The sequence below is a fragment of the Ambystoma mexicanum genome, chromosome 4q (assembly GCF_040938575.1).
Source record: "Ambystoma mexicanum isolate Mex_15411 chromosome 4q, UKY_AmexF1_1, whole genome shotgun sequence".
Lineage (NCBI taxonomy): Eukaryota > Metazoa > Chordata > Amphibia > Caudata > Ambystomatidae > Ambystoma > Ambystoma mexicanum.
This window is the reverse complement of record NC_090928.1, coordinates 1,315,924,974-1,315,952,666: the sequence shown is the minus strand read 5'-3', so window position 1 is coordinate 1,315,952,666 and position 27,693 is coordinate 1,315,924,974. Positions and strand designations below refer to the sequence as shown.

Genomic DNA, 27,693 nt, shown 5'->3' with positions numbered 1-27,693 from the left:
ACCATCCCGGGTCTCATAACCAACGCCCCAGCCAGAATGGTGAGTAACAGACAGAGTTAAAACAGGTCGCCATTTCTCAGATTCCTGGGAATTGGAAAAGGGCACGAGGCAGGGGTGCCCATTATCCCTGATGCTTTTTATCCTCGCCATGGACCAAGATCACACACTTCAGGGTAATTTCCGGTTAAGTTTTGCCAAGAGTTCCTCTGTTGCTATGAAAGAATGAATAGACTTCAATATCTGTAGCAGTAGAGAGGCTACTATCCCTCCTGGGAGAAGAGGCATGATTCCCACAGACTTAGTTTTGAAACCCCCTACTGGGTGTTATATAAGATTGGCCCCAAAATCTGGCCTAGCCTGGAAGTTCGGTATAGACGTTGTAGCAGGCGTCATCGATGCCGACTTTCGAGGAGACATAAAGGTTTTCTTACAGAACCATGGTGAGATCCCATTTGATGTACATCGTGGAGACAAAATTGCCCAATGGATTCTTGAAAAAGCTCTATTTCCCCATTTTAGAGAAAATGAACCAGAAGAAATAGAGAGAGGTACCTTAGGCTTTGGGGTAGCTGACGAACCATTGAGCACTGAAGAGAAAAAGGGAGAAGAGCCTACCATCTATCCCGATCTAGCCTTCACACAGAAAAATGACCCAGCTCGCACTGAGGCTTTTTTACAAGCAATTCCTGAAGGAGAGGGTGTAGAGAAGGGGAGCCCATTCTTATTCTTAAAGCAGGGATTGCTATATAAAAGAAACATCCACAGAAGGCTTGAGTAAAACTCAATAATCTTCAAAACCCACAGGAAGTTTGTGCTCGAGATTGCGCATACCCATCTGACCGGGGGACACTTAGGACAATCCGAAACCCAGTCACACATCAGCGGGACGTTTTACTGGCCAGGCATCCATATTGATCTACTCCCATCCCACTGCCTGCCCCTCTGAATCCTCTGCCAATCATAGCAGTCCCTTTTTCAAGAACTGGGATGGACATCATTGGGCCTTTTAGAAACAGCTAGACTGGGCAACAAATATGTCCTCGTAATTGTCGACTACGCGACAGATACCCTGAGGCATTCCCTATGCAGAACAACACTCAGCAAATTCTAAAGCGCCTCCTACTGTATTTTACCAGGTTTGGCTTTCCTAAGGAAATCCTAATGGATCAATGCTGAAATGTTATGAGCAAGCTCATGGGGGAAGTCAAGGCACTACTCCATATTACCACCTTATGCACTTCAGTGTACTATCCCCAAATGGATGGTTTGGTAGAAATATTCAATAAAACACTTAAAAGTCTTAGTTGTTAGATAAGGATGGGAAGGACTGGGAGCGTATGATCCCATGGGCACTGTTTGGAGGACTATGGAGGAAAAAGTCACCTGTCGGAGGACTGATGCTGAGGAAACTGTGGTCAGGTAAGTTAAAGTCTATGGTCTGTGAGTTTTCTGTGAGCAATTCAAGTTCATAACATGACTCTATTCTATTATTCTGCAGGGCAGTGAGCTGAGCGCTGGCAGCGTTACACCGCTGTCAGCGGAACTAACGCGAAGCGTGTGTTACTGCGGAGGCAGGGCTTTTATAGTCCTTGTTAGGCAGAATACAGTGCAGTTCCCTTAGGGAGTACTTCTTAAGATTAGGACTACAGGTGAGAGCAATAAATCCCCTTTGGTATCAGTCTGTACCACAAAGATTTAGTTGGTAGCTGTGGCTGAGCAGTCAGACTTATCTCAAGAGGGAGATGAGCAGTATTCAGGGTTTACACAATAGGCCTACTGTACTATGGTACAAGGAAACACTGACCAAAGCTTGTAGTTAAAAAAAGTATATATATATTTATTTTATACAATTCTAAGAAAGTACATGTATCACAATTATCAAGCAAGTTAAATTAAGTCAATGAAAAAGCATATACAACTCCCTATTCAATTGTAGACAAGTTCGCGGTAGAGTGAAAACTGAGCAAAACGGCACAGTGAAAACCCACTACAAATGGCACTCTAACAATTTAACAAAAGGGAGGAAAAGCGCAAGTTAAGCCGAAATATCTTCAGAGACCCCCTAGCAACACTTCCCTGAAGTTTTCTGAACAAGTAATGCACAGTAACACTTTGGCTGAAAGATAAGTGAATGAAAACTGAGCAAAATGGCACTTCACAAGTTAAAACAGTAGTTAGGAAGAGGGGTTTAGAAGATTTAGGTGCATCAACACATTCCTCATTGAAAATCAATCTAGTGAGAGCAGATCTAACAAATCAGCCAGAGTCATTAGGCCAGAGTCAGTGGTACAGGGCCAAGAGCTTAGGAGCAAAAATGTTCTTGTAGCTGCAGTCAAGTCTTTAGTAGAAAAATATTGAAGAGGTAGATGCGAGGCGAAAGACAAGGTTAAGAGAGAGGGCGGCCGACCCTACAAGTAGATAAAGGATTTAAAACACCTTTAGGGCTACCACGGAAAAAGGGCGGCCTGGCGGAACAATGTACCTTAAACGTGGAGAAGTGGCTCCTGCGGTGGCGGTTGTTCCTGGTAGTTCCTGCAGTTCGAGGGATCCAACAGAGGAAGAGAGGCTCTCATCTTGGAGGAAGGTTCGAGTCACTGCACTACCCAGGGATGAAACCAGCCGCGGTGCTGCCAAATGAAGTTTAAAAGGTACGCTCCTTTTACTCGCGGTCCGGGTCGATAGCTGCCTGGCTATCCGCTCTCCAAGTGCTGGGCACTGTCGATTCGACCAAGGCAGGTCCGGGGAAGCGATGGGTGAACTGGTTGTCCCCACCAGCTCAAGGGAAGAAGGCTCTTTCGATGAAGATCTCCTCTCGTCGTCTGGAAGAAAAGTGGTGAGACGATCCGGCAGGGCTTCACCGGTGGTGTAGATGCTGAAGATGTCTGTTGCTTCTCTCCCCTTCGGTTCCGTAGTTCCAGTGGCGACGTCTTGCTCTTTCAGTCCTCAGAACCCTGCTTTTATGCTGAAAGAGACCCATTCATACAGCCTAGCTGTCACTCACACAGTGGAATGGTCATCTTGGCGGGAGACCCTCCAGCCTATCAGGTTAGAGTGCATCCTGAGTTGCTGCGGCAACTCTGTCCAGGGGTCCTACTCACCCTCCCACACAATGGACCCACCCCAGACTCAGTGGTGCCAAAAGGAGGGCTTCTTGGCAGAAGCCCGCCAAAAGGACGAACAAAGGATCCCCGACATGGGTTAGGATTGTAGAGAAAGACACGAAAAAGAAGTTATATTAAAGTTCTGGCAAATAAAACCTACCGGAGCAAAGTTAATATTAAAATGCATCGGCGGTATGTTAGAGGCTGTCAGAAAAAGTGGTAGCCTCGAACAATGGGAAAATCCCATAGGAAAATATTTGTGGTCAAATATTTATGGTAGTAACCACTGCCACCAGCCAGAAACTTCAGAGAGAGGGACTTTGAGGTATCTCCTCGAAAATTAACATAGGGGAAAACTATTAACCCCTTCCAGTACTTCCATATTATGATGGGTTGTACTCGTTAAGTTCATAAAAATCGACTAGTAAAGTCAATGGGGACTTTCCGTGCCCTGGGAGACAGTAGTCAGTCCCAGGGTATGGAGTCTATGGGCCTCATTACACGGTAGGCGGTGGACCAAGGTGCTGTTAGCACCTTGGTGCATGCCGGTAAAATACCGGCACAGCCTTGGAGGAAAGGGGAATTACCGCCCTATTCCAAGGTTGGGAAGGCGGTAATTCCCCCTTCCTCCATTGCTCTTCCCCATTCCTATTTTTGCCCCGTAGGGCATAATGGGAATGGGGAAGGTGCTAATTACGGTACCGCAAATTTGCGGTGCCGTAATTAGCACCAAGGTCCCTTTGTGGTTGGTTTTTAATGCCTGCAAGAAGCAGGCGTTAAAGTACCAACCCGCAAAGGGACCTCGTAGTAAGGCAGTAAGGGTTAACCGTCACCGGTACCATTACCGGTGACCGTTAACCCTTACTGCCTTCCGTGTAATGAGGCCCTATGTTTGGGGGTCACTACGACACCCCTGTGTCACTGCACGGAGAGTGCTGTGTAACACATGTGAATAAAGATGGTTCCTATGGGGGAGAGAAAATCCCATAGGCATTTAACCCAAAAATAGCCTAGAACTCACATAGCAAAAATGCCGAAGAGTGGCAAAAAGAGTCTCACTCTTAGCAGGTAAAAAGAAAAAATCCTTCAAATCCAGCAATGCTGCTGGGGGACCCTATAGGTAAGGGAAATTAGCCATACTAGGAGAATTCTCCCTAACAGTCCTCTATGCCCAATGTCTGGTTCTCTATGACTACTTAAACAGTGACTGTTAGGGAGAATTCTCCAGAATGGCTAATTTCCCTTACCTACTAGTCCCTCAGCAGCTTTGCTGGATTTCTAGTATTTATTTCTTCACCTGGTAAGAGTGTGAGCCTTTTTTTCCCACTCTTAAATGTGTTTTGCTGTGTATATTTTTACCTTTTTGTGTTCATAGACTGTGGAGCCTCACCTACTCCACAGGCATCATCTTTTTACTGTGTGTTACACAGCACCTTCAGTGCAGTGACACAGGGTTGTCTTTTAGACTTCCCAACTGAGACTCAATTTTCTGGGATTGACTACTGTCTCCCAGAACATGTAAAGTTGCCATTGTCTTTATTAGTCTTTTAAATCCACAGACCCAGTACAAACCATCTTACATGGAGTACTGGAAAGGGTTAATACTTATCCCTTTTTGTCTGTTTCTCTTGGAGCCCTGTTTCGCTCCCTTTTCATCAAGACTTGGCTGGTGGCAGTGGTAACTACCCTATTTTTCCTACCACGGTTATCTTAAATAACATTGGTATTGTTTTAGGCTATCTTGGTAGCCTCGAACTTAGACCCGCTAGACCATATACGTTTTTATATGGTTACGGCCGGGTTTATTCGCCATTTCTTTTTGAAAATGTCTTTCTCGTTTTTTTTCTCTGCGCGCCAAACCAGGTTTGGTTCCTTTCTTTACTGTCTTTTCGCAAGCCCTCCTTAGGCACCTGTATGTCTGGGAGGGACAGGATGTGAGGGAGGGGTTTAGGACTCCTTGCACAGGGTCTCCTTGGAGACCCATGTCGCACTCTGAAATGATTGGCTGTGGTGACTGTCCCGGCGGGACAGCCACCCTGCTGTGTGATTGACAGCCAGGCTGTGTGAATGGGGGAAAACTGCATAAAAAGCAGGTATCTGGGTCTGGAAAAGCAGGGTCACCACTGGAACGAAAGAACCGACGAGGAGCTGACAGAAGAGGACCCCTACCATGACTGAAACACCAGTTGAAGCTCTGCTGCGGGTCTGAATCTTCGAACTCCAACGACAGAGAAGATCCTCCAGGAATCTTCTTCCTCTGAGCTGGTGGGACCAACCAGTTTGCCCAAACTACAAGCCAGGACTCCCTCTTCTGGGTCGAATCTGCTGTACAGAGCTACAGTGGGCCGGATAGCCAGGAAGGTCATACCCTGCTTGGGGTTTAAGGAGCGCACCCTTTATTCGTTGCTTTGCTCTGCTGCTGGTTTCTTCTCTGGGCAATGCAGGACCCTCCAGTATTCCTACTTCATGTCAGTCCGACAGTCGTTTCAGGAACCGTGAGCCTGCAGAAACTGCCAGGAACGTCTGCCTCAGCTACAGCTTCTTCTCCATTTAAAGGTACTGTGCAAATCCAGTTGTTCGTTTCATTCAGCGCGGTGAAAGTGTGAAATCTTTCTCCAATCCGAGGGCTTGTCCTTCTCTACTCTTTCGACTAACTTTTCTACCTACCAACTTCGTCCGGAACTCTTGGTGAAACTTAACCGGAAACTACCCTGAACTGTGTGATCTTGAGCAAATGACTTTTGTCCTATTGGGCCTCATTACGACCCAGGCGGTAAGTTACCGCCTGGGCCGTGACTTTACCACCATGGCGTAAACTACGTTTACACCATGGTGGTTGGCGGACTTACCGCCCCATTCCGACCTTGGCGGGGCGGTAAGTCCCCAATCCCCATTTACCCTTCCCCATTCCCATGTTTGCCCCATAGGGCATAATGGGAGTGGGGAAGGCGTTAATTACGCCACCGTAAATTACGGTGGCCTAATTAACTCCATGGTCCCTTAGCGCCATGGATTTTAACACCTGCTAAAAGCAGGTGTTAAATCTGCCATGGCGGTAAAGGGACCTCGTACTCAGGCGGTAAGGGTCGGCGCTGTTTACGCCGCCGTAAACCCCTTACCGCCTGAGTTGTAATGAGGGCCATTGACTTTGGCCCTAAGCCTATTTGATTTGATTCCATCACTGTAGTTCCTCTTTCTAGATTGCCCTGCTTACTTACCTGTTGGTGCTGCTCAATTTCTGCCTAACTTTATCTTTCCCTCACTTTTAAATTGCTAGAGTGCCATTTTGCTCCCACTTCATTTTGTGAGCTTAACTTCTCTAGAAACTATTGGGAGTGCTGTGGTGTATTAAGAGTGTGATTTTTGAACTTATTTACTTTAGTGAAATGTTATGCAACTGATGTGTAAATAAATGTATATTCTTTTTACTCAGAAACCTTGAGTCAGTGTTTGTTTGAATCATAGTAATTTCTGTCCTTTGTGTAACTAGTGATACTGCTTACTTGCTCTTGAGATAAGTCTGGCTGCTCAGCCATCGCTACCACTTTTACTGTGTAGTACAGGCTTGTACCAAAGGTGAATTTGTACTGTCACTTGAAGTCTTAATTGTGTGTGGTGTTCCCAAAGGGCACTGCATATGATTCTGCCTAACAGTGACCCACAGGGCGGCCATTTTATGGGAATTAGAACACATTGAGCCTCATTACGTCTTTGGCGGTAAGGCAACAACGGCGCCGGTAGTGCTACCGGCGCCGTTGTTACCATGCCGTCACATTTCGAGTTCTGCACGCAGGGGCCGCCCTGCACGCTTGGTCGACCAGGCGTGCAGAGTGGCACCCGCGAGCAGAATAGGATGGTAGCAACGGTACCGTTATGAACAGTACCACAGCTACCATCCTCCCCATTCCCATTGAGCCCTATGGGGGCTCAAATGGGGACGTACCACTCCGGGTCCCGCGAAAGGGAAATTACCGGGCCTACCAAGCTCGGAATGGCCCTCTAATTCCTCTTTCGTGGGACCCGGAGCTGGACCCGAGTTTGGGGGTAGCTATGCCCTTATTAAGGGCCTCATTACGAGAACGGCGGTAGCCATGGAGCTATTAGCTCCATGGCTGCCACCGTTCCGGGCTCCATCACCGGGTTCCTGCAGTGGGGACTTACCGGGTTACTCCGAGGTAGGAGGGCCCGATAAGTCCTCCATGCAGGAACCCTTCCCCATTCCCATTTGATGGGAATGGGGAGGGAGGTAATAACGGGCAGATTACATCTGGCCCGTTATTGCCTCCCTCTTCCCCTCGCAGGACCCGGAAAGCACGCCTGGTTTTACCAGGCGTGCGATCCGGGTCCTGCGATGGGAAGCGTGTAATCGGCGCTCCCGGAATGAAGGAGGCCGGTGCTGTACCAGCCCCCTTCAGTCTGGGAGCGCCAGGGTCGTAATGAGGCCCATTGACTTTCTATGGGAGCCCATTGTCACCTTGGTACTGGGGAATGTGAGAATGTCATGTTTGCCATGCTAAAACCCTTCTAGACCCTGTAGATCTGTACCAAGACTCCTTCCTGGCCCGGACTCCTGAACCTAAACCTGAAACCCTGAAAGTGACCATGACAATAGTTTATTTATATAGCGCCTATACACAATGGGCCTCCTTACGTCTGTGGCGGTAAGGCAACAACGGCGTCGGTAATGCCATGCCACCACATTACAAGTTATGCTTGCGGGTGCCGCTCTGCATGCCTGGTCAGGCCAGGTGTGCAGAGCCGCACCCGCGAGCAGAACCGGATGGTAACATGGCTGCTACCATCCTCTCCATTCCCATTGAGCCCTATGGGGGCTCAAATGGGAATAGGGATGTACCGGCTCCGGGTCCCGTGCAAGGGGAATTACCGGGCCCGCTGAGGTTGGAATGGCCCAGTAATTCCCCTTTCGTGGGACCCTGAGCTGGACCCGAGTTTGGGGGTAGCCTTGCTGGTATAAACAGCATGGCTACCGCCTACCGTGTAATGAGGCCCAATGTGTTTCTAAGCGCTTCAAGGCAAGGGAGGGAACAAGGGAAAATACAATGGCATTCTTACAGGCCATGAACAGCAAGAATGTGAAATTAACTACCGTACTTGGCCAATAGTTCAGTCATTTGTGAAGAAAAAAATGCTAGAACGTATCTGCACGGCCCTGATTCTTAAATTATCCACTTATGATGTTTTTCACCCACTGCGTTTTTTTCCTGTTACGCTCTTGGATGCTAAAATCTTCTAAATAAATATAAATGACACTCTTCCTGCTGCAAATCCCCTCTGGCACATTACTTGTTATCACTAGAGCACCACCACTCTGCCTCCTATCAGCATGCCTGTCCCCACCCGATGGCACCGTAGTTTTCAAAGTGTTATTTATTTAATATTTTTTTTATAACACGCCTAATACCATACCTGAGTTTGGTTTCTAAGCACGGATCCGGGATTCAAACCTCTGTTGCTATGCATGGTATGCATGGTCTTGCTTCCAAGACCACCACGTTGCCCCTGTGCTATCCTCCGTTCACTATGTGTTGTTAGTTTGTATGTGAGCAATTAACTCATGCACATCACTACTACTGAGAACCAGTCTGCATGTTACAAGTGACGCCTGAGATTGTGAACGTGTTGAAACTAATAATGTGCTTCTCCTTTTATTTCAATAGGCGATTGATGGCACAAAACATGCAACAACAGTGATTGCTAAATTCTCTGGACTAAAGAACTGCAAAGCTTCAAACCAGCATTACAGACTAATGATGGCACCAGTGCTTGCTAATGACGGCAACAGTGCTTGCTAATGATGGCTACAGTGCTTGCTAATGATGGCTACAGTGCTTGCTAATGATGGCTACAGTGCTTGCTAATGATGGCTACAGTGCTTGCTAATGACAGGAACAGTGCCTGATAATGACGGCAACAGAATTCGTGTGCAGTAATACTAGGCTTTTTGTTTTGTATATGATTCCTGAGAGAACACACATCAGTGCTAGTTTATACACATTCTAAATGCAAGGCAAGTTTGCTTAAGGAATTGTTTTGAAATTCTAAATTACAGTATTCCTGCACTGAATATTTGAACAGCTTCAGCCAGAGGCAAAAGCTTGTTTGTCACCAGAAATGATCTGCAGACGAGAAGGCTCACCTGTGCCCTGAATCTGATAAAAGGTTCAGTTTAAGGGGCCTCTTAATAAGCACCTGACAAAATAAACTGGTGAGAAACCTCACATGTGCACAGAATGTGGAGAATGTTGCCCTCTCCAGAACATACATATTTCCCACATGAGGACATAGGTGAAAATCCTTATCAGTGCACTAGATTTGAGAATAATGTCCACTTGCATGATGCACGTATCTGCCAGCAGCAAGAAAATACAAGCCAGAAACCACATGTGTGCACTGAATGTGGGAAAGGGTGTGCTCAGAAGGGAGAGCTTATTAACCACCAGAGAACACATACAGGCGAGAGACCTCATGTTTGCATTGAATGTGGGAAAGGGTTTGCTCAGAAGGGAGAGCTTATTAACCACCAGAGAACACATACAGGTGAGAGACCTCATGAGTGCACTGAATGTGGGAAAGGCTTTGCTCAGAAGGGAGATCTTACTCGCCACCACAGAACACATACAGGTGAAAGACCTTATGAGTGCACTGAATGTGGAAAAGGGTTTGCTCAGAAGTGCCAGCTCACTGGCCACCTGAGAACACATACAGGTGTGAAACCGCATGAGTGTACTGAATGTGAGAAAGGCTTTGCTCAGAAGGGACATCTTATTAGCCACCAGAGAACACATACAGGAGAGAAACCTTATGTGTGCATTGAATGTGGAAAAGGCTTTGCTCGGGTGGGTAACCTTACTATCCACCAGAGAACACATACTGGTGAAAAACCACATCAGTGCACTGAATGTGGGAAAGGGTTTTCTATTAAAGGAGATCTTACTATCCACCAGAGAACACATACGGGTGAGAAACCTCATGTGTGCATTGAATGTGGGAAAGGGTTTGCTAAGAAGGTAGATCTTACTATCCACCATGGAAAACATACAGGTGAGAAACCGCATGTGTGTATTGAATGTGGGAAAGGGTTCGCTAGAAAGGGAGAGCTTACCCGCCACCAGAGAACACATACAGGTGAGAGACCTCATGAGTGCAGTGAATGTGGGAAAGGATTTGCTACAAAGGGCGAGCTTACTATCCACCAGAGAACACATACAGGTGAGAAACCTCATGAGTGCATCGAATGTGGGAAAGGGTTTGTTCAGAAGGGATCTCTTACCATCCACCAGAGAACACATACAGGTGTGAAACCTCATGTGTGCACAGAATGTGGAAAAAGCTTCAGTCTGAGCTGTAACCTTATTAGACACCAGCGTAAACATAAACTTGAGTATCCATTTCAGTGCACTTCATATGGGGAGGACTTCAGTACACAGGATGGTCTTATCCACCAGGAGACAGGACATGTAGCTGGAGAAATCTCCTCTGCAATTGAAGCTTCAGAGGGGAGGAGGTGCTTCTTCAATGGGACTGCGTTTGGCTATTGACTAAAACTGTGAGGAACCTGCCTGCACAGCTGCTGCCAGTTTCCTTTGGAACACAGCTAGTGACTGATTATGGTCGGTTAAATCTCTGCTGTTTGAAATGCATCCCTTCTGGAATTTTCCAAAAGGAGACTGTACCTTCTGTGTTAGGGGGCCCATCCTATGGAACACTTGCTTAAACTAATGGGCACCAACATTTTGAAAAACCTTAAAGACTCAGTAGTTGAATCAATAACTATAGGCCCTCATTGGATATATGAGAGGAACGGTTCTACAATCTCTAGAGAAATTGTCAAGACCAAATGCAAAATTAATATTACATGAGTTGCTGTGTGCTGAGAAGTATGAATTACAAAGAGTTACATTTTTTCTATTACTTCATTTAAAAAAAACGCTGCTGTTGGAAATAAGAAGTACCTTTTTACACCCCTTTAAATTAATTTTACTTTCAACATCAAAGCATAGGTAATAAAACTATACAAATGTAAATTATCTGAAGCCCTCCTTAATACACTGGGAGGAAGCAGGATTCTCATATGGGTAGTAAGACTTAAGCTTGGCACAACACATGTAAAAAAGGCCATGTTCATCGAGGGGAAAACATGGAGAATAAAACTGGAATTTCCAATATTACTCCAGAGCCTGTTTCCATGAAATGAATGCCACACCTGCAAAACCCTCCTCGCTCAGCACTGAGGCGTTCCACTTTTGCAACAAATTCAACGGCACTACAGTCTCCTCAGGATCCCCTCTGGAGTATCACACTGTTACCTTTCTCGAGTGGAACACTCTTCTCATGACCCCCACTCTAGTGCATTACACTATTTACTATCTCTACTGGAGCACTTAAGATTAGTATATAATTACTTGGCCTAGCATCGGCATGTGGAGGTACAATTACATACGTAAGGATGCATGTCCACTGTTAAAGCATTGTTTTAAAATATGGAAAGGATGTCAAGTGTTCCATTAAATTATATGTAAATGTACTTTAAAAAGGTGACATTTTAGGAATAGAGTAGAAAGGGCAAATGGAATAAAAGTATTCGCTGTGCAGAGAGGCAGTAAATCTCGTGCAAATGTGGAAATAAAATGGTGCCTTTGGTCTAAAATGAAAATGTTGTGGGTGTAATGATGTCATAGCCATTCTCTATGAATTCCAAGAAGGAATAGTGGGCAAAAATGTTTATCAAATTAAATTGGTCCTGAATAAGCTGAGATGCCGAAATTAATCCTTACCCAAGTGTGTTAATTAACTGACTGAAATGGTGATTAAAAGAGCATTGAGCTAATGTGTCATTGTATTAAATTCAAAATACATTGTTTGTATGTTAAATCAATTTCTTTTTTCAGCCTTTGATTCAGAGTAAACTGCTTCCTGGAACAGAGGCGATTCAATTTGTTTAAAGTAGTGTGGTGGCGGTCTTGATTTCAGTTTTATCTTCAATTCTCCAATTTTTCAGATCTCTAAAAACGTGACTTTGTCAACACTTGATCAAGGACTAATCCCTGTGGTGTGCATACTGTGACGAATCATGAGATGACGTCACTTCTCCCCAGAGGGGGGAGCCCTTCCCTATGAGGCTAGGGAGGTGAGGCCGCTCCCCAATAGACCCACTAGGGGTGGTAATATGCGGGAGGACCCAATAGGGAGGGACACCCCTCCTTGGGACAAGGACGTTCACCTGGGGAAACACCTCCCACCAACCCTATCACATAACCCCCTTCCATCAAGGCCATCCCTTGTTCCCAGCACTAAGAGTACAACCATGTGCTATTGTGAAACCATGACTGTGCCTAAGGAAGAATATACTGGGACAAGAAAGAGCATGAGAAGCATTTGCAATCAGTTTGCAAACCCATACAAGTACTGGTTGGTATAAGGAGGCCCACAGGAGACATTAGCAATACCAAAGAGTCTGTTCACAACAGAATGGGCGCTAACCCAAGGCAGGGTCAACAATATAAAGGAGAAAGAGAAAACAGACTAGTGGTCTCACCACAGAAGCCAGGAACCTGGGAAATTCAACATGGGAAAGGAGACACCGTGGAAGATTGGATGTGAGCAAAGCGTCCAGATAGCCGTCAGGGAGCCGGCTTGTTTCAGCACCAGAGAAGACAGGGCATTTGCGCAACCTATCCAAGGTAGACCGTTCAGTTTGTGAACTGCGCCCAGACTGCCAGCCCCACATCATTGTGGAGCCGCGCAGTAGTAGCTAAGGCTGTAGCAGAATATCTACAACCCTGGGAAGAACCGGATCCACGTTCCCTTGAAGCTAAAGGTAACGGGAACCTTGGGAAAGCTGGGTGGGGGCCGGGGGAAGCTACAAAGAAGTCTTGCATTGGGCGTCATCTCCCTCAGTGAAGTTGTAGCCACAATATCACTAGTGCAGGGAATGCATCAGGAGTGATCTCCCTCGGCGCAGTGGTCATAGTAAGATCACCAGTGCAACCGTATATCGGGAGTCATCTCCCTTGCTGTAGCGGTGCAAGAGAAAATCATGTTGAAATGAAATGCATCAGGAGTGATCTCCCTCATAGTGAAGTAACAGACACACCCTCAAATCAGGGTGCCTCATGAGTTATCTTCCTCGTCACAGTACCTGCATTAAGGAAAGCTACAAAGGCACATATAAGGAAAGCACCAAGACATCAGGGAATAGTTTCCCTCATCAGAGTACCATATGGAGGCCAAATAAGGCCATTAACATATATGCCACGTGGAAGGAGGAAAAGGGACTTACGCATTGTTTCTGCTGAAGAGCGTAAAGTACACTTGTGGAGAACCTTGTGCAGCATGACCAAGAGAAGGGAGCCATAAAGCCGCCCACAGGGTTAGGATTAGGTAGCGGCGGCCATCCCCGGGCCAGATATGGCGGGGGGTCCTCCCAGGGAAAGAAGTGATGACGTCCTTCGATTCATCATAGGACGAAACAGTCGTAACTTTGCTATTGAACGTCCTTGATCCTTTCCTTCCCTTGATGTGATGTGTGTCCTCTTTCAGTGCACCTATTTTTTCTGAGAATACTTCATGAAATGTACATATCATATTCTGCCTTTGCCAGTCTTGTTCTATTGTCAGTTCTTGATTTTCGGCACCTAGTTTTGTTTCCATTCCGAATCCTGCTTGATGCCTCCAACTCATAATGGGTGGCGCCTTGTGCACCACATTGATTTTACTTACAATTTCTCTGGGCCTCATTACGACCCAGGCGGTAAGTTACCGCCTGGGTCGTACCTTTACCACCATGGCGTAAACTACGTTTACGCCATGGTGGTTGGCGGACTTACCGCCCCATTCCGAGGTGAGTGGGGCGGTAAGTCCCCATTAACCCATTTACCCTTCCCCATTCCCATTTTTGCCCCATAATGGGAGTGGGGAAGGCGTTAATTACGCCACCGTAAATTACGGTGGCGTAATTAACCACAAGGTCCCTTAGCGCCATGGATTTTAACACCTGCTAAAAGCAGGTGTTAAAACCTCCATGGCGCTAAGGGACCTCGGAATCAGGCGGTAAGGGTCGGCGGTGTTTACGCCGCCGTAAACCCCTTACCGCCTGGGTCCTAATGAGGCCCTCTATCTTTAAACCTGATGTTTTCCACCATCTATTCCAGCATTCCAATGTGTTGACCCGAATATGCGCAAGGTAGCTTCCTCACTGGGTGTACTGGCCCCAGAATCTTTTCTAACATCCCTTCATACATGTTCGGTGGTAAGTCTTGGGAGGATAGCTCAGGGGCAACGTACTCGCCTTGGAAGCAGGACGGCACGGAGCACCACAGGTTCGAACCCTGGGTCCGCACTTAGAAACCTCTGGGTATTAAGCATGTTATAAATAACCTATCATATCATACATTATGGTGAGTAAAGAACCTGAGTCTGCCATTGAATCCATGGTCACAGCAGCGATAATCAATCGTACATGGCCTCACGATACTTCCAAAACCAGTTCAATACTCATCCGGATCCAGAACCATCAATGCATCTTTTCTGCGCACAGTCCCACACTTATGCACCATAACATCAGTTTCCACTCTTTCACCAGACTCATTTACTACTGCCACCGTCCTCCTTTCCCTCGGAAATGCAGTTTTGCTGTTCCTAAATCTGCCATCTTACCCCATGATGCTCGGAAGTGATTATAAAAACCTAGATATTGAATGCAGCCATGGAGGCAATTAATTGCTTTGATTGGATCTGGGAAGGTAGCTCAGGGGCAACGACAAGCAGCACAGGTTCGAAACCGGTCCCTTGCTTAGAGGCTGGAGTACGGCATGAAGTGCGACATAAGAACCCCATGTAATGTTTTGTTTTTCTGTCTCTGATGCAAAAGAGAAGGAACATGAGATGATGACGCGATGGCAAACTTGAAAATCCCAGTCAGTGTCATGTCACGCGGGAGACTGGGGTCTGCCGCTCCCATTTCCTCCTGGCGAGTCTACCCGCGCGTTCGCGTCTGGGGACTCGCCGGGAGGGGAGCAACGGATTACAGGGCCGGCGGCCTTCGGCGCATGCGCGGAGGTCCTCTCTCTCGGTTCCGCGCATGCGCCGTGGGGGCTTGCCTTCCAAGCCTCGTTCTGGGTTCGCCGGCGCCCGGAAACGGAACGGTTTGCGTTCCAGGCCTCTCGGGCGCCGGCGGCCCATAAAAGAGGCCGCTAGTCAAAGCTGCCCGCGTCTCAACGCGGTTTGCTTCGCTTTCCTCGTTGTTCCTGCCTCCAGCCTTACCTGTGGCCTGTCCTGGGCCTACCTGCCTCCAGCCTTACCTGTGGCCTGTCCTGGGCCTACCTGCCTCCAGCCTTACCTGTGGCCTGTCCTGGGCCTACCTGCTTGCCTCCAGCCTTACCTGTGGCCTGTCCTGGGCCTGCCTGCCCCCAGCCTTACCTGTGGCCTGTCCTGGGCCTGCCTGCCTCCAGCCTTACCTGTGGCCTGTCCTGGGCCTGCCTGCCTCCAGTCCTTACCTGTGGCCTGCCCTGGGCCAGCCTGACTCCAGTTCTTATCCGGGTCCTGTCCTGGGCCTGCCTGCCTTCAATCCTCACCTGGGTTCGGCCCTGGGCCAGCCAGCCTCCAGCTACTACCTAGGTTTTGCCCTGGGTCAGTCTTCCCTCAGCCCATTCCGGAGTTCTGTCCTGAGTCATCATTGTGTAGAGGGGACTTATCCCACACTAGCCTGCATTCCCCCTGTTCCATCTTGGGCACGTTCCTACAGTTCTCTAATTGGCCAGACTACTAGTTCCAACTGTCCTCACTCTTTCCTGTCTTGCCTGACTCCGAATCTCATCCTGTGTACCATTGGAACTATCTGCACCAGCCAAGCTCCTTTGCCTACTACGAATACCTTTCTGCTACACTGGTCTATCTATCAACTGTCGCTGCACTGAGGTTCTTGGAAGATTCATGGTCTGGACAACAAGCTCTACCTGGACTATGGTTCCCTCCATCTGAGCCTACATCCTCTTGTCACGCTTACCTGGGAGAGTGCCTTTGTGACATTGGGGGTTGGTCCATCCTTCACCCAGTTCCTCATTTGGGTGGTGGAGAGGCTGATTCCTCGTGCCGCTATCTCATCAGTTCCTGGACTCCAGACTGGCGACCTCTGCGAGACCAACCACCAAGACTACAGGTACGCGGTCCTCTCGGGCCAATCAGCTTGACAGTCAGAGGCAGAGACTGAAAGAAGCCATTTTCTTCATGTTGTGCTCTGCGGAAAAAAGCGGTGGCGTGATATCCTGCCATTTTCCTTGCACGGCGACAACACATATGTGAAAAGGCTGCTATGGGCATTGTGTATCCATTTGATGATGTATTGTTGGGTAGTCCCTAAATGTTTTGCCATTCCCCCGCAAAGTGCACACTATCCCACAACATTTTACCTTCAACACTGAACATCAAATCCCTCTCAATGGTCCCCATGGGACTTCTATAGACAAACGCACACAGATACACAGATGGATTAAAGCAACCCATGCACACACACACACAGTGTCATCTGAGGCAACCGTCAAGAACCGAAGCATGGATCCAGCGCATCACCTACCTCGCACTGCATGCAGGAAATGTCAGCAGCAGAATCACAGGTTTCTACAGCGTGTCTGATGTGTTGAACACAAAGGCGGCAACAGGCACCATCTGTGAAGGAAGAGCAGATGCCAAGAGAGCACGGACTTCCCAAGTGTTCTGCCTAATGCCCCCTCTTTCTGAATTGACATTTTATCTAGCATAGCCATGTACAATAAAGGTCATCAAGTATAACTTTTAGTCTAAAGATCTTTCAATCACTGATGTTCTACATGGTCCTTCTTTTATTGTGTGATGGCTCTCACACCAGTCGCCACTCGCTCATTTAGACACATACTGGGCGCAGACATTAGCATCAGGCACCCATTTTACCAGAAGAGTAAGACCCATTGGGCCTCATTCCGAGTATATTTATATTTGACTGCAAATATATCCCTATGGGATTTTCCCATTGTTCGAGGCTACCACTTTTTAATATATAATTAATATAGCCTCGAACATACCGCCGGTTTATTTATTTAATAATAATTCACTGGTTGGTATTTTTAGCCAGAACTCGGTTCCAAAATGGCGTTTGTGTACGATTCTGTGACTCCAACAAAGGTCGAGCCCTTTGTTCCACTATTTCGGCGGGCTTCTGCACAGAAGCCCCTAAAGTGGTGCCACTCTGTCTGGGTTCCTTAGGAGGGGTCGAGGGGGGTTTAGGCACCCTGGACTGCATTGCCTTGGCAACTCAAGTCGCACTCTTCTCTGGTTGGCCCAGTGGTGAGCCGCCCGGCTCACCACTTAGCATGTTTGAGTGACAGCTAGGACTGATGAATGGGGGTTTGCTGCATAAAAGCAGGGCCTTTGGGACTGGAACTTCAGAAGTCGCCACAGGACCAAAGAATCCGAAGAGGGAGAAGCTGAGCCAACCTACAACGACGACACCACCGGTGAAGCCCTGCTGAATCGCCTCACCACTTCCCGACGACAGAGAAGATCTCCATTCTGGAGAGTCTTCTTCCTTTGACTGGTGGGGATAACCAGTCTGCCTTCTTTTTTGCCTTCCTGGATCGTCCCATGGTCGAATCGCCTGTGCCAAGCACCCCGGCAGCCGGATAACCACGCTTCACCACTACCGCAAATAAAAGGGTAGTACCTTTTAACCGAGAAACTCCACGGCTGGTTTCTTCCCTGGCAGTGCAACGTCCTTCATCTTTCCTCCACGTCGAGATGGCCTCTTCCTCTGGACAAAACACCGACATGCACCCGCTGCCAGGAACAACTGCCCCCGCTGAAACGTTCTCACCATTTCAGGTACCGCGCCCCGCCTGGCTTCCCTTGCAACAGATTGTTCGAGGTGACAGTAAATCCTTGACTCTCTGACCTGGGTTGGTCTGGGGCCTGTTAACTAACTTTCTCTGAACTGATCCAACTCTTTTTGAACTATCTACAAAGACTCTTTGGGCATAACACCACTGTGTGATCCTGGACACATTTCTCCTTGCTCTCTCTAAGAGTGGGCCTGGCATTTGAACTTTCTTGCTCTCCAGTAGACTCTGCCTGTCCTGCTTTATTGTGGTTCTTTTAAAAGTATTGAGATTGTGTGCTTTCATAATTCTGCCTTTTTCCCTCCCTTTTTATATAACTTATTGGAGTGCCATCTTAGGTTAAGCGCTCACTTCTGTCTGCAAATAAGTGGTGTTTCTCACTAAGACTTGTCTAATAAGTAATCAGGGTTGTATATATATCATAGTGACTGTGTGTTGAATTTACTTACCTTTAGTGCTAGTGTAATTTACAAGTGTGTCTTTTAAAGAAATAATGATATACTTTTACACAAAGCTCTGGTCAGTGTTTGCTTGTGCTACTGTGCCTCTGTACCTATTGTGTATACTCTATATACTGCCTAACTCTTCTTGAGAGAAGTCTGACTGCTCAGCCACAGCTACCAAGTGAATCTGTGTGGTACAGACTGCTACCAAGTGGGTTCACTGCCAACACCTGTAGTCCTAAATCTTTTGCAGTGGTCCCTAAGGGAACTGCCCAGGTTTCTGCCTAACAATGCCACACTCACCAACCAGAATGTCAGCCTGTGTCCTTGGCCTGAGCATTATTTTATTCACTTTGAAATTATAGCTGAAAAGAAAGTGATAAAGAAGAAAATGACCTCTACCATAATTTGTTGCCGAAGTCTTAAAAATCTGACGCCTGAATCACTGGACCCATGGCTTAGCTTAATGCGGCAGAATCTGAATGATGAGTGCTCAGTAACCAACATGACTACGGTATATCAACACACTCTTCAAAAAGCAGTGACTACCTTAGCACCAGGGCAACAGAAGAAGGTTCTGCAAAGAGAGACCAACTCTTGGTTCTCCCCAGAACTGCAGAAACTAAAAAGCCAAAGAATTAATGCTCATATACATTGAAAAGCTCAGATCAAGAAATGTACAAAGCATGTGCAAAAACGTTTTAAAAAGGAAGTTATTACAGCTAAGAAATCCTCTTTATATGACCGTATAGCCAAGGCACAGTCCCAAACTAGGGAACTTTTTAAAAGTTTTGAAAGAACTGGAAACTACTGAACATAATAATGCGGATATGAGCATTAGAGATGCCAATTGGTGTAACCCAGTACAAGAGGCCAGGGACTCCAAACTGAAAAGAATTAAAGATGAAATTGCTCTATTTAATAAAATCATCACCAATAAAGATCTTAATATCACAAATACGTCTCGCAAGGAATGGAAAGCTGAAGAGCTATTTACCTTCAAACCCATATGTTAAGTCGAACTGGCTTCGATTATTGAGAAACTCAAGCCCTCGAGTTGTAAAAGGGACATTTGTCCTGCTCTAGCTATTAAAGCTTGTTCTTCCGCTCTGATCACCACTCTCTGTAGGTTTGTGAAACCCTCATTCAGGGATTGCTGCGTGCCTTCAGGTATCAGAAATTCCTGGACAACACCTTTACTGAAAAAAACAGGTTTAACCACCTAGTGATCCGTTGAACTATCGACCCATCTCAAACTCTCCTTTTCTCCTGAAGGTTCTGGACAGGGTCACGTATTTGCAAATGCTCACTCATTTAAGATCCTTCAACATTCTGAATCAGCGGCAATTGGATTCAGAGAAAATCACGGCACGGAGACAGCTTTGCTGGACTGAAAGTCCAGACTTCTCTGGCATATGGATCAGGGGGATACCAGCATGCTGATTCTTCTGGACCTGTCTGCCGCTTTCGACCTGGTAGACCATACAGTTTTGGTCACCAGGTTGGGGGAGGTAGCAGGTCTTGCTCCCTCAGCAGCACAATGGGTTAAATTCCTTCTCTGCGAACGTCAATGGAGGGTGAGCAGTATGCTGGCAGACGCTAATCCTAAAGAGCTGGCCCAAGGAGTTCCGCAAGGGGCCTGTTTTTCACCCATGTATTACAATATATTTACAGTGCCTTTCTTGGATTCCATAGATAAGAATGGTATTGAGTTCACCAATTACGCCAATGACACTCAATGGGCCTCATTGCGACCCTGGCGGAGTGGGTTTACGCCAGCGTTATTCGCGGCGGACCCGTCCACCCTACTACGAGTTCCCGTAGCGCCATGGAGCGTTTTCCGCCTGGTTTTTCCGGGCGGAGAAATCCATGGCGCTATGGGACCTTGTTGTTAATTACGCCACCGTAATTTACGGTGGCGTAATTAACGCCTTCCCCACTCCCATTATACCCTATGGGGCAAAAATGGGAATGGGGAAGGGTAAAATGGGGGATGGGGATTTACCGCCCCGCCAAGGTCAGAATGGGGCGGAAAATCCGCCAACCCCCATGGCGCTATCGGCAGCTTTCCGCCGTGCTCCATGGTGCATTTTGCACCGCGATTTCCGCCAGGGTCGTAATGAGGGCCAATGTGTCATCCCTCTTACAGGCGTCTTTGTAGATGACAAAGCCAATATTAATAGGATCTATAGTCTAATTAAAAATTGGATGTGCCCTTATGGCCTCACGCTCAATACTAGTAAGACTGGAAGCTAGGACACGCAGGTTGGAAAAACAGTATGTCCAACCTCAGATTGAGAGCTGTCCCATAGAGATAAAAAAAGGTAAAACTCTCGGGGTGTACCTTGACTGCAAACTGAGCATGAAAGCTTAGGTTAGCAGTCTGGTGGCCATATTAAGCTTCTATCCCACGCACTGCCTTTTCTATCCAAAGCAAGTCGGGAAACTTTGGCACGTGCTCTAATAGGATCAGGAATTGATCATTGCAGTACCTAAGTCTGAGGTTAATAGACTTCGGGTAATGCAAAATAATGCAGTTAGAGATATTGTGGACCGTAGGAAAAGGGACCACATATCGGATGCAAGAAGGCTCCGATCAACAAAAGAATCTGCTTTCGGGTGATGGTAATCACACACAAATGCCAGAAAAATACGGCACCAACATATCTCAAGGATGAATTGGTCCTTAAAACCAGTAATCACAATCTAAGATCTAGTAACTGTTCCCAACTCAGAAATCCAGCATGTTAGCTGACTCATGTAAGAAAGGGAGCGCTCTACTCTGCGGCACCAGCACTATGGAATGGATTACCTCCTGGCCTGAGAGAAGAGATCTCCATTACGGTCTTCAGGAAGGGACTGAAGACTTTCTTGTTTAACTAACGAGATCTCCCTTTGTTTTCTCACCGCTGACACTGCTGTCTTATATTACCTGTTTTTGTTATGTCTTGTCTGTTGAGCGCCTGTAAGCCTCCGGGTCAGTGGCTGCGCTATATAAGTTATTAAAGTAAAGTTCCCACCATATCCTATTCCCCTCATTCACTCACATGTCACCAGTGAAGGGTGTATGTAAATACATACACCCACCCACTCAAATAGAGACCTACTTATAACCATGCACTACAACACTAGCCAACACCTCCCATCTCTTGGTTGATGTTATGTTCTGCACTGCCTTTTTTATTCAAGCAGCCAGATGGGGGGGCCTCTCCTGGGGTGGAACCTAGGGCACATGTCCTTCCATAAAGACATCTCTATGATGAGATGCCTGAGATGAGTAACAGAATGAGAGTAGTAGTAGTAAAGAAAACACTCACAGGGCCCTTAGTGGCCCCATACGTTAAATGACTTGTCCAGCAGTTATAAGCAATTAAAGCACAGGGCCACTGCAAATACGTTGGATGACTAATGCAATGGTATCTGTCTGGCCTACCTAGCAGTAGACCCAGCAGTAGATTACAGAAAATATCAGCAATTTGCAGCCAGCAGCGTCCAAAATGACCCTTCGGTACAGGAGCTTCTCTGATGCGATGTGATGGGACAGCAAAACAGCACAGAAGATCTGATGGGACAGTGAAACAGCACAGAAGGTCTGATGAGACAGTGAAACAGCACAGAAGATCTGATGGGAAAGTGAAACAGCATAGAAGATCTGATGAGACCGTGAAACAGCACAGAAGATCTGATGGGAAAGTGAAACAGCATAGAAGATCTGATGAGACCGTGAAACAGCACAGAAGATATGATGGGACAGTGAAACAGCACAGAAGATCTGATGAGACAGTGAAACAGCACAGAAGATCTGATGGGACAGTGAAACAGCACAGAAGGTCTGATGAGACAGTGAAACAGCACAGAAGATCTGATGGGAAAGTGAGACAGCATAGAAGATCTGATAAGACCGTGAAACAGCACAGAAGATATGATGGGACAGTGAAACAGCACAGAAGATCTGATAAGACAGTATTTGAAGTGGGAATAGCCAGTATGTGCTGTTCCCTGTCCACAAAAAGACCACAGATGAACTTTCTCCATTCACTGAACCCTCTTGCCACCTCCCGCCAAACACATTCACACCTTCTCACATGTTGCTGGCATGGTTCAGACAATTGCCTTATCTTTCTTTTTATACATGCATTGGATTTAAGGGGTCCTAAACAGAAGATAGCCAAGCAAATGGAATTAGCTAATGGCAAGAATATTTCCAGGTGTACTTATTTGGCGCAGGAAATTGTTTGCTTTTTATAGAATTTGCAATGTACTTCACATCATGAATAACAGTCCACGGGTCTGTTTATTGGGTGCATTCAAAGCTTTACAATGCAATAGAAAAAACCCAGATGAAATCCTAAAAGCTCACATAATTTCATCCTCTGGTAAGGGGCTAAAGGAAAGGTTCTGGGGGAGGTAAGGACAGCAAGGAACTATGGAGAGGTGCTGGGGCAAGTGGAGCAGTGGGGGGCTGAGGGAGAGGTGTGGGGGCAGTGAGGGGCTGATGGAGAGGTGCTGGGGCGAGTGGGCAGTGAGGGGCTGATGGAGAGGTAATGGGGCAAGTGGGGCTGATGAAGAGGTGCTGGGGCAAGTGGGGCATTGAGGGGCTGAAGGAGAGGTGCTGGGGAAATTGGGGTAGTGAGGGGCTAATGGAGAGGTGCTGGGGCAAGTGGGGAAATGAGGGGCTGAGGGAGAGGTGTTGGGGCAAGTGGGGTAGTGAGGGGCTAAAGAAGAGGTGCTGGGGCAAGTGGGGCAGTGAGGGCCTGATAGGAAGGTGCTGGGGCAAGTGGGGCAGTGAGGGGCTGATGGGGAGGTGTGGGGGCAAGTGGGCCAGTGAGGGGCTGATGAGAGGTGTGGGGACAGTGAGGCGCTGATCGAGAGTTGCGGGGGCAGTGAGGGGCTAAAGGAAAGGTGCTGGGGAGGTAAGGACAGCAAGGGACTGAGGGAGAGGTGCTGGGGCAAGTGGGGCAGTGAGGGGCTGATGGGGATGTGTGGGGGCAAGTTGGAGCGCTGAGTGGCTGATGGGGGGATGGGGCAGTGAGGGGCTGATAGAGAAGTGCTGGGGCAAGTGTGGCAATGAGGGGCTGGTGGTGAGGTGTGGGGGTAGTGAGGGGTGAAAGGAGGGGTGTGGGGGGAGGTAAGGACAGCAAGGGGTTGACGGAGAGGTGCTGGGGCACGTGGGGCAGTGAGGGGCTGATGGGGAGGTGGGGGGGCAAGTGGGGTAGTGAGGGGCTGATGGAGAGCCGTGGGGGCAAGTTGGAGCAGTGAGTGGCTGTTGGGGGGTGTGGGGCAGTGAGGGGCTGATAGAGAAGTGCTGGGGCAAGTGGGGCAATGAGGGGCTGATGGGGTGTGGGGGGCAAGTGGGGTAGTGAGGGCTGATGGAGAGGTGTGGGGGTAAGTGAGGCAGGGAGGGATTGATGGAGAGGTGTGGGGCAAGTTGGGGTAATGAGGGACTGATGTAGAGGTGCTGGGACCAGTGGGCCAGTGGGGCAGTGAGTGGCTGATGTAGAGGTGTGGGGGCAGTAAGGGGCTGATGGAGAGGTGCGGGGGCAAGTGGTGGCAGTGAGGGGCTGATGGAGAGGTGCGGGGGCAAGTGGTGGCAGTGAGGGGCTGATGGAGAGGTGCTGGGGCAAGTGGTGGCAGTGAGGGGCTGATGGAGAGGTGTGGGGGTAAGTGAGGCAGGGAGGGATTGATGGAGAGGTGTGGGGCAAGTTGGGGTAATGAGGGACTGATGTAGAGGTGCTGGGGCCAGTGGGGCAGTGAGTGGCTGATGTAGAGGTGTGGGGGCAGTAAGGGGCTGATGGAGAGGTGCGGGGGCAAGTGGTGGCAGTGAGGGGCTGATGGAGAGGTGCGGGGGAAGTAGAGGTCTCCTATAGAATCTTTGATTGAACCTCTGGAACTATCTGTTGCACTCCACGGGATCCTGAAAGCTATCAGAGGTCTCCCATGGGATCTTTGAATGTACATCTGGAACTGTCTGGAGCCGCCTCTACCACTAGTTGAATGTGAGCATCCGCCTCCTCTGCACAGGTGTCCTCCCGATCGTCTGGGACCCCTCTGGAGTGGCGAGAAAAGTAGTCAGCATCATTGTTGCTCCCAGGCCGGTTGACAAGCCAGACCCCATACTCTGTTGGCACTAACATCCACCACTCAATCCTCGCAGGGGGCTTTGAGGATGAACCTGCCAAGATGGGCAGCAGGGGCTTATGGTCGGTGACCACTGTCACTGGCCGCCCTAGGACGTATAGTCTGAAGTGCCGACAGCCCCACAGGACCGCCAGGGCCTCCCGCTCGATCTGGGAGTATCGTTGTTTGGTCTCAAAGAGGGCCTTGCTGTTGTACGCCACCGGCCGAACACCTGAGTTGGTGTCTACTTGGGTTAGGACCGCCCCCAGGCTAAACGGGCTGGCGTCCATCACAATCTCTGACTGCAGGGCTGGGTCGAAGAAGGCCATGGTGTCTTCAGCTGTAAGGGCACTTTTGATATCTTAGAATGCCACCTGTTCCAGCAGCCTCCACTGTCACGTGATGTCCTTCTTTATGAGGGCTTGCAACGGCTCGGACCGAGAGGGCAAGTTCTTAATAAAGCAGCCACAGTACGTGACCATGCCTAGAAAGCTCTGCACCTCTGACACATTCTCTGGCAGTTGTGCTTCCATGATGTCTTTAACCTTGCAGGGGACAGGTGACACGCCACTCTCCTTGAACACGAACCCAAAGAATTTGATAGTTGTCTTGAGAAACTCGCACTTGTCGCAGTGCAGGGTCAGGTCCAGTGACTGGAGCCGCTTAAACATCTTGGCCAGCTTATGTAGATGCTCCCTTTCAGACTTGGCAAAGACTAGAATGTCATCACCAATGTTGAGGAGGCCACCCCGGTCTGCAATTGCGCCACGTATGATGTTTTGAAACACTTCTGCTGCCAAGGACACCCCAAAATGGAGTCTTTTATAACGGTACAACCACTGATGGGTGGTGAATGTGGTGATGTACCTTGAATCGGGGTGCAGCACCACCTGGTGGTATCCGGCTCTTAAGTCCAATTTGGAAAAGAAACGGGCACCCTGCAGCTCGGTGATGATATCATCGATGGTAGGCATCAGATGCCGCTCTCTCTTGATGGCCTTACTGGGGAGCTGTATGTCGATGCAAATTCTCACTGAGTCCGGCTGCTTTGGCTTCCTGGCAATGATGATGGGGGACACCCACGGGGTTGGGCCTTCAACCTTCTCGATGATGTCAAGGCTGACCAGATCGTACAGCTCTAAATCGACCAAGTCCTGCAAGTGGAAGGGCACACGTCGATGTTTCAAAGCGATGGGTTGAACCAACTCGTCAATGTGCAGTCTCACAGGGTCCCCTATCATTCGTCCAAACCCCTCAAACAACCGGGATTACTTGTCCAGCAACATTTGAATGTCTTCAACCTACACCGAGTATGCAAAACTGACAATCCTCAGGGCCTCAGCCGCCGTGCAACTCAGCATGGTGTTGCTGCTCACAGTTGTAACATAGAAGCGAGTTCTTTTCCGAGAGCCCCCAATGTCCCACATCAGCCACAAAGGCTCCGTCCAGCGGAATCGGCTGCAACCCCCGAAACGTGAAAATTCGCGATTTGGGGGCAGCCAACTTCGGGGGAGACTCCATTGCATCATAATGTTCTCTCGCCATTACGTTTACTGAGGCCCCAGTGTCTACCAGCACTGGGATAGATGACTCGTTCACTGTGACCAGGCACCTCGGATGTCGCCTATAGACACAAAAAAAATGTTCTCCTCCTCTTCTTCTTCATCCACTTCAAGTCGGGTGCCCTCTTTTCCCAGGTCCACCTGGGCGACATTGGGCAGGCGTGATTGACGAAAATAGCCAGACCGGACTGCACCTCTCGGCACTACCACGGGCAGAGGGGCTCGACACATACGGGTATAGTGAAAGGCCAGACCAAACAGGCCACACGCTTTCCCTGCAGCCGGGCGCTCCACAGGGTGGGGGAGGTCATACCCACACTTTACGCACGAGTCGCCTAACCTTCCACCCTGGTCACGGAAGTTGCCCCCGACCTCCTGGCACCTCTGCCACCCGTGCCACAGCTTATGGCACACACTTCTTCTGCCTTGCCAGAATGCACCCCGGCCTCCATCCTGGATGCCCTCACCTCAGAGACCTCCTGGCATCGTCCTAGCTCAAGGATGCGTGGCAGGGTGATGCCTGGCTCCCGCAGTACCTGTCTGCGTAGTTTGCCAGATGCACACCCCTGGATCAGCTGATCTCTGACCATCGTGTCAGGGTTGTCCCAGGCGCATGTCACTGACAGCCGGCGCAGTCGGCAATAGAAGTTGTCCAGTGTTTCATTGTCCTTCGTCCATCTGACGGGTAGACCTGATCACAAAACGCTCATAGTCTACATTTGCAAAGGGCAAGAAGTAATTGTGAATAGCAGCCTTCACTGCAGTGTAGGAGGTGTCCGCTGGTTGAAGGGATTCAAAAACTTCATGTACAGCAGGCCCAGCAGAATATAAAAGAGTTGCCAGCTTACTGTCATCATTTGTTTCCATGGTAGCTCGAAAGTACATGTCCAGCCAATCTATCCTCCTTTTCCATCGGGGCCCCAGGCTGGATGGGGCACCTGAGATGTCAAACTCAGGAATTGGTTGCAGCGCCCTTGTTGGTCTCATCAGGAACATCATTTGGGGCACAGAGGCTGAGGCACAGGCGCAGGCGCTCCTTGGTCAACCTGGTCGTTTATGGCTATGAGCACACAAGCACCCCACCTAAATTACAGATGGGGCCGCAACTCAACCAAACAGTCTTCCTCCAGATGAAGTTGATTAAAAGGGTGGCTCCTATGTTCTTCACCCTCACCAAAACAAAGAAAAATGAAGTCCTGTGGCATGAGCAGCAGAGCAGTACAAACCCCCAGGCTGGGTGTGGCAGGAGAACCACAGAAGCTGAAGGATATGTCCTAGTGTGTCCAAAAATTGAGTGGGCCTAGGGGACCAACAAAGAAACAGCAGGCCTCCCCAGCACCTCACCTCAACTCGACGAAATGTAGCACTCCAAAATTCGAAATTGGAATCCTCGACGTGCAGTGCATGCAGATGCAGCTGCACGCTCCTGAATTTCGTAAAAATTAGGCCTGGATGGCACACAGGCACCCTTTTAAAGGGCTGCGACCATCCCAGGGCTGATTGACGAAATGACTGCTGAGCCACATGTTCCTTTCCCTTTCCGCGTTATGGAAATGATGAAAAACAACCTTGGACAAGGAAAAAT

At 48.5% G+C, this 27,693-nt stretch overlaps 1 protein-coding gene across 1 annotated transcript in view; it reads left to right on the top strand.

The window, feature by feature from the left end:
* The window catches only part of LOC138468431 (zinc finger protein 585A-like), a 335,406-nt gene extending 323,457 nt beyond the window's left edge, over window positions 1-11,949 (top strand). The window contains exon 4 of the mRNA XM_069608990.1: window positions 9,576-11,949. Coding sequence (XP_069465091.1) covers window positions 9,576-10,660 — 1,085 coding nt within the window. The 3' untranslated portion in view covers window positions 10,661-11,949. The remainder of the gene's footprint in view (window positions 1-9,575) is intronic.
* Window positions 11,950-27,693: the final 15,744 nt, after the last annotated feature.